Source organism: Nerophis ophidion, linkage group LG22, assembly GCF_033978795.1.
Source record: "Nerophis ophidion isolate RoL-2023_Sa linkage group LG22, RoL_Noph_v1.0, whole genome shotgun sequence".
In the NCBI taxonomy this organism is placed as follows: domain Eukaryota; kingdom Metazoa; phylum Chordata; class Actinopteri; order Syngnathiformes; family Syngnathidae; genus Nerophis; species Nerophis ophidion.
The window spans coordinates 23,373,027-23,390,588 of record NC_084632.1 but is presented as its reverse complement, the minus strand read 5'-3'; the positions used below and the strand labels follow the sequence as shown (position 1 = coordinate 23,390,588).

Here is a 17,562-nt window from a genome sequence, read left to right as displayed (position 1 = left end):
CAGTAGGTGTGGTGTTCTTGGGATGTAACTCCGTATTCTTCTTCCTCCAAACACGCCGAGTTGAGTTTATACCAAAATGGATACATGGATGATACAGCAGAGGATTGGGAGAATGTCATGTAGTCAGATGAAACCAAAATATAACTTTTTGAGAACTTTGAGAACTTTTTGAGAGTCAGATGGCTTGAGGGAAGAAGCCGTTACAGAACCTGGAGGTGACACAACATAGTAGATAGTATTGTACTTGAAGAGCTAAAATGTGAGTGCAAACATGTGATTTACATAAGTGAGGCGTTCCTCAAGGCTCTCCTTTAAAAGCCTACTGAAATGAGATTTTCTTATTTAAACGGGGATAGCAGGTCCATTCTATGTGTCATACTTGATCATTTCGCGATATTGCCATATTTTTGCTGAAAGGATTTAGTAGAGAACATCGACGATAAAGTTCGCAACTTTTGATGCTGATAAAAAAGCTTTGCCTTTACCGGAAGTAGCAGACGATGTGCGCGTGACGTCACCAGTATGAGGGCTCCTCACATCCTCACATTGTTTACAATCATAGCCACCAGCAGCTAGATCGTTTTGGACCGAGAAAGCGACAATTTCCCCATTAATTTGAGCGAGGATGAAAGATTTGTGGATGAGGATATTGAGAGTGAAGGACTAGGAAAAAAAATAAAATAAAAAGGTGAGGACAGTTGGAGCGATTCAGATGTTATTAGACACATTTACTAGGATAATTTTGGAAAATCCCTTATCTGCTTATTGTGTTACTAGTGTTTTAGTGAGATTATATGGTACCTGAAAGTCGGAGGGGTGTGGTGACCGCCAGTGTCTCCGGTGGGAGGAGGTAATAGTCCGCAGCAGGTGCAGGAGGACGCAAGCTCCGCTCATAACTACGGTAAGAGCCAGCTTATTACCACAATTTTCTCACCGAAACCTGCCGGTTGACGTGTAGTCGGGAACCATGTTCGCTTGACCGCTCTGTTCCATAGTAAAGCTTCACTTTCGGGAGTTTTAAACAAGGAAACACCGGCTGTGTTTTTGTGGCTAAAGGCAGCTGCAATACACCGCTTTCCACCTCCATCTTTCTACTTTGACTTCTCCAATATTAATGGAACGGGTGGGGGGGGGGGGTGTATCTTTGGTGGTAGCGGGGGTCTATAATGTTGCATCCTGGAAGAGTTAGTGCTGTAAGGGGTTCTGGGTATTTGTTGTTATGTTTTTGTTGTGTTACGGTGCGTATGTTCTCCCAAAATGTGTTTGTCATTCTTGTTCGGTGTGGGTTCACAGTGTGGCGCATATTTGTAACAGTGTTAAAGTTGTTTATATGGCCACCCTCAGCGTGACCTGTATGGCTGTTGACCAAGTATGATTTGCATTCACTAGTGTGTGTGGTTGTTCACGAGGGACGACTCTAAATATATTTTTTGGTTTTAGAGCACAAAAAGACACATTTTGATCGTGCTATCAAACCACTTTGTAATCAAACTGCCATTTATAAGGATACAATTTAAAGCAGAGAAAAGGAGTTAATGTGCAAAGTTGGAGCAGCACAGTGGAAAAAGGGGTTGGTGCGTGTGCCTCACAATACAAAGGTCCTGGGTTCAATCCTGAGCTCGGGATCTTTCTGTGTGGAGTTTGCATGTCTCCCCGTGACTGCGTGGGTTCCCTCCGGGTACCCCGGCTTCCTCCCACTTCCAAAGACATGCACCTGGGGATAGGTTGATTGGCAACACTAAAGTGGCCTTACTGTGTGAATGTGAGTGTGGATGTTGTCTGTCTATCTGTGTTGGCCCTGTGATGAGGTGGCGACTTGTCCAGGGTGTACCCCGCCTACCACCCGAATGCAGCTGTTGGTGAATATGCGAATGCTGAATTGCAAAAAGTTGGGATAGTAGTGGTTTTAGCTTTATTATCGCCCTCGGCATGATTCCCCCCCCCCCCCACACCTCTCTTGTGGCAATGATGGTCAGTTAGCAAAAACACATAAATTGATACAGACCATATTAACTATGTATTTTAATTACACATACATTAAAAAATAAAAAACTTGGCTGAAAATCTAGAATACATTACAAATGGGGCAAAAGAAAATGTGTGAAATTTGAACCGGCTTGCATGAATCCAGAGAGATGTTTCTTACAGTGCAAATATAATTACATACAGTACATGTTTGTTCTGTGAAATGTCCACAGCCAATGAGGGGAGAATACAAGACAAATGCAAACAACTTAGCGTGTGTAAACACTGGCAACAGCAGAATGCAATGCAGTAATTAGACTCATTATTCTCTATGGGCTGTAACTTAAGCTTTATTGCATAGAAGGCTGAAAGAAGTGTCAATGGGTTGGAGGAGATTAGCCGAAGATCCAGTTGCTAGGTTCTTTTGAACAGAACAGTGCCAGACAACCGCACGGGTGAAACATGACACATGGTCAAATCGGCGTTTTACCGTCAAAGACAAGAATAGTGATGCCTCGAGTCTCCAACAGTCGTCTTTCCTCTTAAATCTTTTCCACGTAGTTACCAGGGAAGAGACCTTCCTTCCCCCTGATCCTGCCTGTCCACCACCCTGACGGATCTGCAGACATAAAGGGTTACAACGATAAAGGGTTACAACGTACCATGTTATGGTGTGCCACATAATGTTCTTCCAACATGCTGTAAGGCAGTGTTTTTCAACCACTGTGCTGCGGCACACGAGTGTACCGTGAGATACAGTCTGGTGTGCCGTGGGAGATTATCTCATTTCACCTATTTGGGTTGAAAATATTTATTTTCAAAGCGGTAATTATAGTCTGCAAATGATGTGTTGTTGTTGAGTGTCGGTGCTGTCTAGAGCTCGGCAGAGTAACCGTGTAATACTCTTCCATATCAGTAGTCGCCAGCCGGTAGCTTATTGCTTTGTAGAGGTTGGAAACAGCGGGAGGTATTGTGCAAGTAAAGAGTTGTCTAATGCTTAAAGGGGAACATTATCACGATTTCAGAAGGATTAAAACCAATAAAAATCAGTTCGGCTTCACGGTGGCAGAGGGGTTAGTGCGTCTGCCTCACAATACGAAGGTCCTGTAGTCCTGGGTTCAAATCCAGGCTCGGGATCTTTCTGTGTGGAGTTTGCATGTCCTCCCCGTGAATGCGTGGGTTCCCTCCGGGTACTCCGGCTTCCTCACACTTCCAAAGACATGCACCTGGGGATAGGTTGATTGGCAACACTAAATTGGCCCTAGTGTGTGAATGTGAGTGTGAATGTTGTCTGTCTATCTGTGTTGGCCCTGCGATGAGGTGGCGACTTGTCCAGGGTGTACGCCGCCTTCTGCCCGATTGTAGCTGAGATAGGCGCCAGCGCCCCCCGCGACCCCAAAAGGGAATAAGCGGTAGGAAATGGAATGGAATGGAAAAAAATCAGTTCCCAGTGGCTTTTTTTATTTTTCGAAGTTTCTTTCAAAATTTTACCCATCATTGAATATCCCGAAAAAAGGCTTTAAAGTGCCTGATTTTCGCTATCTGTGTATCCACCCCCCATTTTCCTGTGACCTCACTTTGTGACGCCAATACAAACAAACATGGCAGATAGAACAGCAAGATATAACGACATTAGCTCGGATTTAGACTCGGATTTCAGCAGCTTAAGTGATTCAACAGATTACGCATGTATTGAAACAGAAGGTTGGAGTGTGGAGGCAGATAGCGAAATCAAAATTAAAGAAAAAAACTGAAGCTATTGAGCCAACGAGGACGAATTCGGCGATTGCCTCCTAACCAACGATTGCATCTTTTGACCACTGGAGCAACTTAAATCTGTCGATTGGTAAGTGTTTGTTTGGCATTAAATGTGGGTGGAGGGAAAGGGTGGATGCAAATATAGCTACAAATGTACATACAGCTAGCCTAAATAGCATGTTAGCATCGATTAGCTGGCAGTCACGCCGTGACCAAATATGTATGATTAGCACATAAGTCAATAACATCAACAAAACTCACCTTTGTAATTTCGTTGACTTTGTCGTTGGAAATGCATCTGCTTTGAGTGTCGCAGGATATCCACACATCTCTGTCGTAGCATCGCTATCGTCAGTAAAATGTGCAGAACAAATTGGGGACTTTTGAATCTTTTGACACTAGTGTACTTGAATCCGTCGATTGGTATGTGTTTGGCATTAAATGTGGTTGGAAGGAAAGGCTGGATGCAAATGTAGCTAGAAATGAGGCATAATGACGCAATATGTACATACAGCTAGCCTAAATAGCATGTTAGCATCGATTAGCATGCCGTGCTAATCGATGCACACTCCACGTAAGTCAACTTGAATCCGTCCCTGATCGTGTTGTTACACCCTCCGACATCACACGGACGAGGCATGATGTCTCCAAGGTACGGAAAACAGTCGAAAAAACTGGAAATAACAGAGCTGATTTGACTTGGTGTGTGTAATGTGTTTGAGAAAATGGCGGATTGCTTCCCGTGGTAACGTCACGGGTGAAAGATCATTGCTCCGACAGCGAACAATTGAAAGGCGTTTCATTCGCCAAATTCACCCTTATAGAGTTCGGAAATCGGTTAAAAAAACATATGGTCTTTTTTCTGCAACATCAAGGTATATATCAGGGGTGTCAAACTCATTTTAGCTCGGGGGCCACATGGAGAAAAATATACTCCCAAGTGGGCCAAACCGATAAAATCCTGGCACGATAATTATAAAATAAAGACACCTTTCAGATTGTTTTCTGTGTGTAAAAAAACAAGCACTTTCCAAAAAAGTACAAATCATAATGTTGTTGGGTTTTTTTACACTTACATGTTGCGGTTAATAGTATTCTATCTTTATTGGTCGTTATTTATACTTTCTGAAACAGGTATGTGATAATGTTCAGTCAACTCATTGGTGTTAATTTTCAATCAATCAAAAATACAAAACTAGATGTTATTTGTGTAGTTTGCTCATTTTCCTCGACTAATGCAATAACATGTGCTTTATTTGTATTACATATTTCGCATCATCTACAAAGAATTGCTATTGCGGCATCTAGTGGACATATTTAGAACAGCAAGTTTCTTTCATGCAAAAATTTTGGCTCATTTTCCATACTTAAACTCATCCAGCGGGCCGTATGAAACCTGTTCACGGGCCTAATGCGTCCCTTGGGCCATACGTTTGACACCTCTGGTATATATTGATGCTTACATAGGTCTGGTGATAATGTTCCCCTTTAAACCAAAAATAAACAAAAGGTGAGTGCCCCTAAGAAAAGGCATTGAAGATTAGGGAAAGCTATGCAGAACAAAACTAAGACTGAACTGGCTACAAAGTAAACAAAAAACAGAATGCTGGACGACAGCAAAGACTTACTGTGGAGCAAAGACGGCATCCACAAAGTACATCCGAACATGACATGACAATCAACAATGTCCCCACAAAGAAGAATAAAAACAACTGAAATATTCTTGATTGCTAAAACAAAGTAGATGCGAGAAATATAGCTCAAAGGAAGACATGAAACTGCTACAGGAAAATACCCCAAAAAAAGAAAAAGGCACTAAAATATGAGGATTTCTGTTGCTGGTGTGCCTCGAGATGTTTTCAACGCAAAAAATGTGCCTTGCCTCAAAAAAGGTTGAAAAACACTGCTGTAAGGGTCCACGCACCTTCTTTGACCAGGTCAAACACGTCATTGAACTCGAAGCTGATCTCGTCGGTGTCCTGGCCGACATACTGATACAGCGCCCGGCAGCGGGGTCCCTGAGGCCGAGGCTGAGGTTTGGGAGCAGGAGGAGGACGCTGACCAATACTCTGTTTCCTCTGTTTCCTGTCACAATAAAAGTCGTGTATATCAGTGGTGGGGGTTAAACTATGCAGTTCTCTTTACAATGAGATACAAGATTGTAGAAATATATTCCAATTGAAAAATATATATAAAGAAAGATCAATAAGATCCTTTGGACAGCCATAAGTGTTTACATTTTGCTTTGTATTTATTATTTTACTTATTTTTTTATCTGGTTTTGTATGCGCCTGCCTTGAATTACTGCCGGGTCAAACTCGCTTCCCAAAATAATTAGCGCATGCTTAGTATTACCGCCGGATCGAACCCTCGACGTCACGAGTGACACTTCCCCTGTCATCATTTTCAAAATGGAGGAGGCTGATTTCAATACCGGTAATTTGAAATCGCATAAAGGGAAGAAGATCAAGAGCTATTCAGTAGGATTTAAGGTCCAAGCTATTGATTATGCTAAAAAGAACTGTAAGAAGCTATGTTTTATTAATATACCGTAGCTGCATTTGTCAAATATGAGTCATTAAATGACTCCCGCCTCCTGGTGGTAGAGGGCGCTAGTGATCCTTCTTGCGACTACTCGGCTGCAGAAGAAGTGACCATGAGTGATGTGATATGTGCTGGGACGGATATGACGCGAGGGGTGCACGACGGACCTTTTAGGATGTAACACCACTACTCCTATGCTGGCTATGTAAACAACCGGGCTGAAATAAAGCATGTTCCAGTCCTAAATACCCAGTGTATTATTAACACAATAACACTTCATGGTGGCAGAGGTGGGATAAAGAGATCACCCACAGAGCAGAACGGGAGGGGGAGTTGTGCGAAGGTAATTCTGTCGTCGCCCACACTTAAAGAGCCGAGCTAACTGATAGCAGCAGTGTGATAGCAGTTTTCTAAACTGGACTTTCAATCAAAGCAGGAGGTAATAAAGGAAGATCTCCATCGAGACAGAGAGACTTTTAAAACTGAAGAAAGATAAGGAAGACTTCTATAAACAAGTTATCGATGCTTTTGATCAGAAGGAGCTGGCATGAACTTCATTCATAAGTAAAGGTAAGACCATAATAAAACATTTTTTTTAAATTAAATGTGCTTTTCATGATGGTATCCTTAGATCACACTCAATTTCATACTGCATGCATTTGGGAAGTACCGGAGTGAGAAGAGGTTTTAAAATAATTAGCGCATGCTTACCTTTACCGCATGCCTTTGGTAAGAGCAGGAGTGAGAAGAGGTTTTAAATTAATTAGCGCCCCGGCGGCAATTCAAGGAAATACGGTATTACTTTTTTTTGTTCGGTTTGTACTTCATGAAGTTTTGCACATGTTGTGTTTTTTTGTATGTTTTTTGTTTGTTTTCATTATATTTCGATGTATTTGTTTGGTTTGTATCCTTGTGAATCTGGGCCATCCATTAAGTAAGACTATGTATTATCTTGAAGGGGGCAGGAAAATATAAGGTTTTCTTCATCCTGTTACTTCTCAGGCATTGGAGTGTAAATGTGTGTTTAGTTTCCATCCATCCATTTCCTACCGCTTATTCCCTTTTGGGGTTGCGGGGGGCGCTGGCGCCGATCTCTGCTACAATCGGGCAGAAGGCGGGGTACACCCTGGACAAGTCGCCACCTCATCGCAGGGCCAACACAGATAGACAACATTCAGTTGTTGACGTTTAATTGTCTATTGATCAAAGATGCACGTCAATGAAGGAGATAAATAAAAACTGAACTGAACTGACTTTGAGTCTAATTATGGAACTTCCCATACATGCATTTAATTGTGGCAGCCCGCCAGGACACATTTAGAGCGCCACCAAACAATTTGGCAACAATTGGTCACCCTTGCTTATAAAAATATTGTAACGGCTTGTCGTTACAACGCCGTAGGCATCGTAACTCTGCTTCTTAACACACTAATACACACCTGGTCTGCCAGATAATTAAGAAGACATAACAGGAGTGATCATGATGCCAACTTAGGCACTTTGCTCTTATACTTAGTAGAGGTAGAAACCTTTGGGCTCCTCATGATTTGTTTATATTGCGATTCTTGTGGTGATGATTACATTCAGATTACATTTTCTTATAGAACAAAATACAATGTATTGAAGGGTAAAATACTAGTTTAAGGCTTGAAAAAAAACATAATTGGTTTGAACAATTCAATCATTTTATTGTAAGGTTAAATGTCACAATAGTTTGGTAAATCGATGTATTGTCACTAGGATTTCAACCGATACGGAACCAATTCCTTGTACCTGGGAATTGACGTCGGTACTCAACAAGAGCAACTGTTATCAATTTTTTTAAATCCCTCCATCCATCCATCCATTTTCTACCGCTTATTCCCTTTTGGGGTCGCGGGGGGCGCTGGCGCCTATCTCAGCTACAGTCGGGCGGAAGGCGGGGTACACCCTGGACAAGTCGCCACCTCATCGCAGGGCCAACACAGATAGACAGACAACATTCACACACTAGGGCCAATTTAGTGTTGCCAATCAACCTATCCCCAGGTGCATGTCTTTGGAAGTGGGAGGAAGCCGGAGTACCCGGAGGGAACCCACGCATTCACGGGGAGAACATGCAAACTCCACACAGAAAGATCCCGAGCCTGGATTTGAACCCAGGACTGCAGGACCTTCGTATTGTGAGGCAGACGCACTAACCCCTCTTCCACCGTGAAGCCCATCATTATCAGAATAAGATTAGTTTTTATTGCCATTGTTTGAGAACGGGTTCACAAACTAGGAATTTTTCTTGGTGCAATCGTGCAACATAAAACACGTAACACAGAATAGGTATTAAAAAGAGCTGTAACTGAGCCATCAGATCTTGTTATTGTGCATTTATGTGTTAATAAATGTTAAATTGTTTAATAATGCAATATCATTTTTTATTTAACATTCAAGAGTGAGCTGATAACTGAGCTGTCCAAGTGTTTGTGCTGTAAGTCTTGTACTTAGTACACAGCTGCGGTTTGATTGTAACGTGCATCCTTTGTAGTTTTCCAGACCAAATTTGGAGTTGTTGAAATAGCCATGTAATTCGCGAATGCTAATCAGTAGCATATTTATGACACAGCCAATGTAAGTTAGCATCCAGCTAGCACATGTCACACCGTGGTGAGGGATGTCTTGTTTTTTTTTTTTTTTGTCTTGTGAATTGCATGTTTTATTTTGAAAAGCAACTCCTCTTGTTTCAGATAACTTGCCCTTCCTCTTGTGTCATCAGTCTGACGTCATCCCTGACCCCTGATTGTTTCCACCTGTTTCCCATTACCCTCATGTGTCATATAAGCCCACGCCTCCCCTTGTTCTGTGCCAGATTGTCTCAAGTTTTCGTGTCTGTCTCGCTTCCATGTCTATGTCCATGCCTTGCCTCGTCCCACGCTTATTTTCCTGGATCCTGAATTCTCACGCTGCTATTTTGAGTTTGACTTTTTCTCCTCCTTATTGGAGTGAATTTTGTTATTTAGTTTTTTTCAACCAAAGTGGTGAGTTATTATTTTTTTCCTACTAATCTTTCTTTCCTCAAATTTTTTGAGTGCTTTTTTATTTAACATTACTAGATTAAGATTAAGTAGAAATTTTCATAGTCATTGTTTTCTCCCTCCTGCTGGAGCGGTTTATGTTAATAAGTAGGGCTGCGAATCTTTGGGTGTCCCACGATTCGATTCAATATCGATTCTTGGGGGCGCGATTCGATTATAAATCGATATTTTCGATTCACCGTGATTCTCGATTCAAAAACGATATTTTTCTGATTCAAAACGATATTTTTCTGATTCAAAACATATTCATTCAATACATAGGATTTCAGGAGAATTTACACCAGTCTGCTGACATGCTAGCAGAGTAGTAGATTTTTTTTTAAAAAGCTTTTATAATTGTAAAGGACAATGTTTTATCAACTGATTGCAATAATGTCATTTTGTTTTAACTATTAAACGAACCAAAAATATGACTTATTTTATCTTTGTGAAAACATTGGACACAGTGTGTTGTCAAGCTTATGAGATGCGATGCAAATGTAAGCCACTGTGACACTATTGTTCTTTTTTTTTTTTTTTTTTATAAATGTCTAATGATAATGTCAATGAGGGATTTTTAATCACTGCTATGCTGAAATTATAAATTCATACTGTTGTTGATAATTGTAAATTTTTGTTTCACTACTTTTGGTTTGTTCTGTGTCATGTTTGTGTCTCAATTGCTCTGTTTATTGCAGTTCTGAGTGTTGCTGGGTCAGGTTTGGTTTTGGAATTGGATTGCATTGTTATGGTATTGCTGTGTATTGTTTTGTTGGATTGATAAAAAAAAAAAAAAGAAGAAAAAAAAAGTTTTTAAAATGAGAATTGATTCTGAATCGCACAACGTGAGAATCGCGATTCAAATTCGAATACATTTTTTCCCACACCCTTATTAATAAGTTTCATAGCAGATACGACGCAAATTATAGTTTGTCTTTGTTTTTGTATTTTCCTCCTTTTAGGAGTGATTCTCGGTTATTCCCTTTTTTGGAACCTTTTTTGCCGACAGTTTTTGTTATTTGTAGGTATGTATTACTCTGACTCTGGAGGTGAAAGAGCCGTCAAAATAAAAGCCCTACTAAGTATCCCTACTTTGCATCTGAGTTCATTCCTTTGTCCAAGCCTGACAGCGCATCACTGAAAGTTTGAGTGTTTATGAGGCATACTTGCTTTGTTGGCGTGGAAATTTGTAACATTACCGAGAGGCAGTTTGGCTGATGCCACGTCACTGAGGCTGCTTGACTGCTTCTTTCCCCACCAAGTGTTTGACTCGGCTTAGCCTGCAACTGCACCTGACGTCTTGTGCAACAAAGGCGTGGAAAAAAAATCTCACCGTTTGATGTCAGGTGAATCAGCAGTACTGATGGAATTTAGTCGGTGCCTATAAAGTTAAGTTAAAGTTAAAGTACCAATGATTGTCTCACACACATACACACTAGGTGTGGTGAAATTTGTCTTCTGCATTTGACCCATCCCCTTGTTCACCCCCCTGGGAGGTGAGGGAAGCAGTAGGCAGCAGCGGTGGCCGCGCCCGGGAATCTTTTATGGTGATTTAAACCCCAATTCCAACCCTTGATGCTGAGTACCAAGCAGGGAGGCAATGTGTCCCTTTTTTTAGTGTTTGGTATGACTCGGCGGGGGTTTGAACTCACAATCTACCGATCTCAGGGGGGACACTCTAACCACTAGGCCACTGAGTAGGTACATATTACTATATTATATATATATTATATACATATATATACTACTATAAAAGTACCGAATCCATCAGCTGACCTGCTGTGATGATTACCCTCCACCTTCCTATATCCTACTTTTCTCACCCTGACATGCCCCCATCCGGAACGTTAAGGAAGTCCATGTTCCCCTGGTTGTTGCGGTTCTGGGTTGAGACTCTGGTAGCTTTCTGAAAACCCAGTTTGGGCGGAGCCGCTTGCGGAGGCCGGCTCTGTTTGTGCGGGGAGGAGTATGTGATGTCGGATTGTTTGGGTCTTCTGGACATCTTGTTCGCCCCATTCTGGTGTGCTGTGGAAAAGCAGAGTAGATGTAAGACTAATCGCAGCTAACGAGACACAGCAACGTCATTTCGTTTTATGTACTTGAAGGAACCACAATTTTGAGCTGGAGCCTATACCAGCTAGCTACATTGCTATTATGGTTGACATTTGAACCATCCATTTTCTACCGCTTATTCCCTTCGGGGTCGCGGGGGGCGCTGGAGCCTTTTCCAGCAACAATCGGGCGGAAGGCGGTGTACACCCTGGACAAGTCGCCAGCTCATCACCGGGCCAACACAGACAGACAACATTCACACTCACATTCACACACTAGGGCCAATTTAACTTTGCCAATCAACCTATCCCCAGGTGCATGTCTTTGGAGGTGGGAGGAAGCCGGAGTAACCGGATTACCCACGCAGTTACGGGGAGAAGATGCAAACTCCACACAGAAAGATCCCGAGGCGCAGGATCGAACCCAGGACCTTCGTATTGTGAGGCAGACGTACTAACCCCTGTTTCTCCGTGCTGCCACATTTGAACCAATACGGTGCTAATTCCTGGTACACTGTAAAAAAATATTCTGTAAAAACTCGGTCATCTACTGGCAGCCAAATGAAAACCACAAAATTAAAGTAAAACTTTGTAAACCAAATAATGATCAAAAACGTTATATTCACAGAAATTTTCATAAAATGTTTTGCGGAGAAATATTGTAATTTTACAGATTTTTACTAAATTATTAAGATTAACCACTTTTAGTTAAGTGAAGATGCAAACAGTTCTTCAGAAAAATACCTTTATTCTACAGAGTTTTTCCTAATTATTACGATCAACCACCTTAAATAAACTGACAATGCTGGCATTTCCACAGAAAAATACCATTATTTTACAGATTTTTTTTTAATTTTTAGGATCAGGAGTCTCACATTCACTTTACCGAGGGGCCACTGGATGCAAGAACTTGGTGCAATGTGGGTTCACCTTCTATGAATGGCTAGCCCGCCCTAACAACATACTTACCGATCCTACCGTGAGACTTTAGGTGGCCCGCTCGTAGGATTGACCAATGTTTGCCCGGGCAAATTTATCACGGGCGTACTGTGACAGTGCTTTGTCGCCCTCAGCGTTCGCTCATTCACCGAACCATCAGCGTTCTGACTTGAACGCGTGATGTGTATGGCTTTAACAGACATATGATAGTGACTGCAAGACATACTTGGTCAACAGCCATACAGGTCACACTGACCGTGGCTGTACAAACAACTGTAACACTGTTACAAATATGCGCCACACTGTGGAGCCACATTAAACAAGAATGATAAACACATTTTAGGAGAACATCCTCACTGTAACATAAACACAACATAACAAATACCCAGAATCCCATGTAGCGCTGACTCCGGTACCACCCAACCCCGCCCCTTCCGTGCGACGGTTGAGGTGGGCGGGGTTTGGTGGTGGGGGTGTATATTGTAACACATTGGATTCTGGGTATTTTTTCTGTTGTGTTTATTTTGTGTTACGGTGAAGATGTTCTCCTGAAATGTGTTTGTCATTCTTGTTTGATGTGGCGCATATTTGTAACAGTGTTAAAGTTGTTTGTACGGCCACCATCAGTGTGACCTGTGTGGCTGTTGACCAAGTATGTCTTGCAGTCACCGATGTATGTCATGTTACAGAGAAAAATGTTAAATTGTTAGTATGAGCATAAACCTTTGTGTAAGAGGCTACATATATTTTTCAACTTGAATGTAAAAATACACAAACATTAAAAAAACAAAATTTACCTTAAAATTACATATAAAACTGTTAGATTGTTAGTATGGACATAGACTTTTATATAACAAGTTACATATTTAATGAAAGTTAATTACTGTAATTTTACATGAATTTGAAAGTAATTTGAGAAAACAGAAAATGATATGTATAATTAATTTGGTATTTTTCTGTAAAAAAATAGAAATATACATAGTTTGTCATTACTGGCATATTACTTAAAATAACAGGTGGTTTGTTTATTTACAGATAATGTCTTAAATTCTACAGTTTTATAACCTATTTAAAAAAAAATTTAAATTACAGTACAAATTTAGAGTGAATTAACCATAAAAATTGTTTTTTGTTTTTTTACAGTGTACCTAGGAAACGATACCGGTACTCAACGTTACCAATTTTTTGTAATTTTGTGTGCTTGATAAATATAAATGAGCTGATTATGATAACTGCTGTCCAGTTGTTATTCATTATCACATGTCTGAATCTCATTTGGCGATATGACACTCAGTTGCAAGTCTAAGACGCTAGATGGCAGTAGTGTATAGTTTATGGCAGGAGTGCCCATTACGCACTTGCAGAGGGTGTGTCAGTCGATCGCCAGCCAGGCATAAAAAAAAAGTCCTAAAAATTTGCAATCATCAATCTTCACTAAGACGTATCTTTCGTCCCTTGATTGACATTCACGACACCCGAGGATCTTGTTCTCTGATCTGGCAGCTGGCTACTGCCAGATCAGTATTAAGAAAAAATTACTGAAAGGAGGGCAAGAAACACTTTGTCTGTCAACAGACTCTTGCGCTTTACCTGCTGTCAAAACTCTGCACAGTTCCTGTCTTCTGTTAGAATAATTGTGTATATATTATCATACAACTCTTATGTTTAAGGGCCGTTGTTATAGTTATTATCAATTCTGCTGAAATTGTATTTTCCTTTGTCTGGGCAAAGCTGGCAATCCAAAAGATTGCAAGCCAGTCTTGTATCAGTGTCTGTGTCCAGGAATGGCCTGCTGACTGCCAAAGCCGAACACCACCGTGATGCAGACAAAGCAGAGACAGGGCGATATCACGACTGTCAGAGGAAGCACGTTGGCTGGACTTTTAGAACATAGTTTGGATCTGTAACTAGAGTACAGCCTAAAAATGTGTCTCCTCAAATGAGCCAAATTGAAGTCTGTCTCTGCATGATTCCTTGCTTCTCGTCTGTTTAATAGTTGTCATCAGTGTTTGAACCTGACATCTTCACAATAAAAGCGCTGCTTCATCCTGCCTGCGTTAAAAAAATAAGAGTCTGAGAAAGCTGGCGTTCACAAGCTGGCAAGCTACGGAGTTTGCCGCCAATGTATATCTCTTAAATTGCATAAAAAGGAGTATGGAAGCTGGACAAATAAGATGCCAAAAACCAACCACTTTCATGTGGTATTGAACAGAAAGGAGGACTCTGTTTCTCCTCAATTCGAAAATGTGGACGTTATCAACACTACTGCCTGATTCCAATCAATGCAAGTCATCAGAATACATTGACTTATTTTCTTGTCTTCATGCAAGAAAGGAATCTATATGTGTTAAACATGCTTGTATTACCATTAAAAACCTTTAACTTGTTAACATAAATAAATATATATAAATTATATATATGAATAAGGTAGATCCCCTCGACTTGATCAATTGAAAAGTAGCTGGCCTGCAGAAAAAGCGTGGCCAACCCTGGTTCATCATGGTGTGTTGGTCAGTTCAGTTTTTGCAGTCTGTTGAGCCCTAAAATGTGTTAATACTAAAGGTGGGGGAAATAATCGATTTTTAGACGCATTGCAATTCGGACTTGGACGATTGTAACCAAGAGATCCAACCAGCTCCTTCATTTTAGGGCACTTATGTTGCAGTTTTGCACACATTTCCATTAATTTAATACATGTGAGAAATAATGTAACTGTCTCTTATTACAAATGCACTGGTGTTTAAAGTTGCAAGTGATAAACACTTATTTAGTGACATGTAAAGAAATGTAAAACTGCATGAATATCTATAAATTAAAGATGCATTAATTATTGCTTTAATCGAATCGTAGCTCCTGATTTGTATTTGAATTGTGAGGTGCCCAAAGATGCCCACCTCTAGTTAATACTGTCAGTATTACGCACCAGCTGATTGTAACGTGCATCTTAGTTGTAGTTTTCATTAACAGATTTGAAAGAGTTGAAATCGCCATGTAAAATCCCTAAAGCTAATCAGTAGCATGTCAGAAGGAAAGCCAAAGTAGCTGTTTTCAAATATGACTAGGATTTAAAAAAAATCCTAGTCATAGACATATGTAGTATGTCCATCAGTAGTCCCATTCATTCAATCGACAGGGCATTCATGCATCCATCCATTTTCTTGTCCCATTATAGGGTCGCGGGGGGTGCTGGAGCCTATCTCAGCTGCATTCGGGCGGAAGGCGGGGTACACCCCGGACAAGTCGCCACCTCATCGCAGGGCCAACACAGATAGACAGACAACATTTACACTCACATTCACACACTAGGGCCAATTTAGTGTTGCCAATCAACCTATCCCCAGGTGCATGTCTTTGGAAGTGGGAGGAAGCCGGAGTACCCGGAGGGAACCCACGCATTCACGGGGAGAACATGCAAACTCCACACAGAAAGAACCCGAGCCTGGGATTGAATTTAGGACTACTAAAGTACCTTGGTATTGTGAGGCAGATGCGCTAACCCCTGGACCACCGCGCTGACAGGGTATTCAAATATAGTTATTGAATTTTTTTTGTAAATAAAGTTTTTTCACAGCAAAACCACTGGCATCTTTGATGAAAAAAGAGGTAGCAACCAGCACCTGCTTGCTCACGTAAGCCACCCCAATCCATGCTGACTGTGTGTGGGGATTGAGGGAACTTCAGCTTCTCTCAGTAAGATTTGTCTATATTCATAGTCCTATTAGCGAGAATAATAATGTCACACGCGCATTAAAGGCCTACTGAAACCCACTACTACCGACCACGCAGTCTGATAGTTTATACATCAATGATGAAATATTAACATTGCAACACATGCCAATACGGCCTTTTTAGTTTACTAAATTGCAATTTTAAATTTCCCGCGAGTTTCTTGTTGAAAACGGCGCGGAATGATGACGCGTACGTGTGACGTCACAGACTGTCAGGAAATCCGCATAATTACACAGTATTTTGGACATCTGTGTTGCTGAATCTTTTGCAATTTGTTCATTTGATAATGGAGACTATAAAAAACAATGCTGTTGGTGGAAAGCGGTGTATTGCAGCTGTCTTTAGCACTGAGACACCGCCGATGTTTCTTTGTTTGTTGTGAAGCGGAGCGGTCAAGCGAACAAGTTTTCTCTACGTCAACCAGCATGTTTTTGGATGGCGAAATAGTGATGTATATCTTACCGAAAAAATCATTGGATTATTCGTCGTCCTGCAGCAGCTGTGAGCTTGGCTTCTCGGCTTCTCTCTGAGACACTTCATGTTCACCGCAGACATCCGGCCTCGAGGTATCTCTTTACAATCTTTTACAATCTTTACAATCTCACTAAAACACTATTAAAACAATAAGCAGATAAGGCATCTTCCAGAATTATCCTAGTAAATGTGTCTAATTACATCTGAAACGCTCACACTGCGGTCGCTTTTTTCTTTCTTTCTTCTATTCCTTCACTATCAATATCCTAATTCACAAATCTTTCATCCCCGCTCATATTAATGGGGAAAATGTCGCTTTCTCGGTCCGAATTGCTCTTACTGCTGGTGGCTCCCATTAAAAACAATGGGAATATGTGTGGAGGCCTGCAACCAGTGACATCACGCGCACATACTTCCGGTACAAGCAGGGCCTTTCTATTAGCGACCAAAAGTTGTGAACTTTATCGTCGATGTTCTCTACTAAATCCTTTCAGCAAAAATATGGCAATATCGCGAAATGATCAAGTATAACACATATAATTAACCTGCTATTCCCATTTAATAAGAAAATCTCATTTCAGTAGGCCTTTAATACCATTATGCAGTGCAGAAAGTCTTGGTGTTAAACATGTTTCTGCAAATGTTACATTAGCGACTTTGCTGACAAAGAGAAATAGCCACGCCTTCAACCAATGGCCCTGAGTGTGTCGACTCGCTTGCGCACAAGGAAACAGGAAATACTTGTTTCAATGAGAAAACAAATAATAGACCCTGCCTCGTCTGGTTTGCATTCATTCTGTACGCTTAGGACGTTACGCACTCCACTAAATCTATAAGTTCACCAAGGCACTAAGCAGACAGGAACTTCTACAGCTGCAGGCTCATATCAACTTCCTGTTCTGTACATGATCAGGAAATGTGCAAATTTAGAGATTTGGACAAATGTTCCCATTGTAATGGTAGAGGGCGTCCATTTACCTCTGTCGGCTCTCTCATTTCGTCCTCCACCGAGGGACTGCGGACCGCTCTTCCTGGTTGGTTCTGAACAAATGTTACAA

At 41.2% G+C, this 17,562-nt stretch overlaps 1 protein-coding gene across 2 annotated transcripts in view; it reads right to left on the bottom strand.

Moving 5' to 3' along the window:
• Window positions 1-1,994: 1,994 nt before the first annotated feature.
• The window catches only part of myo1f (myosin IF), a 68,612-nt gene continuing 53,044 nt past the window's right edge, over window positions 1,995-17,562 (bottom strand). For both annotated transcript variants that reach the window (XM_061883526.1, XM_061883528.1), the window contains exons 26-29: window positions 17,483-17,545; window positions 11,135-11,336; window positions 5,648-5,808; window positions 1,995-2,584 (exon numbers count right to left, since the gene is read on the bottom strand). In XM_061883526.1, coding sequence (XP_061739510.1) covers window positions 2,508-2,584; window positions 5,648-5,808; window positions 11,135-11,336; window positions 17,483-17,545 — 503 coding nt within the window. In that variant the 3' untranslated portion in view covers window positions 1,995-2,507. The remainder of the gene's footprint in view (window positions 2,585-5,647; window positions 5,809-11,134; window positions 11,337-17,482; window positions 17,546-17,562) is intronic.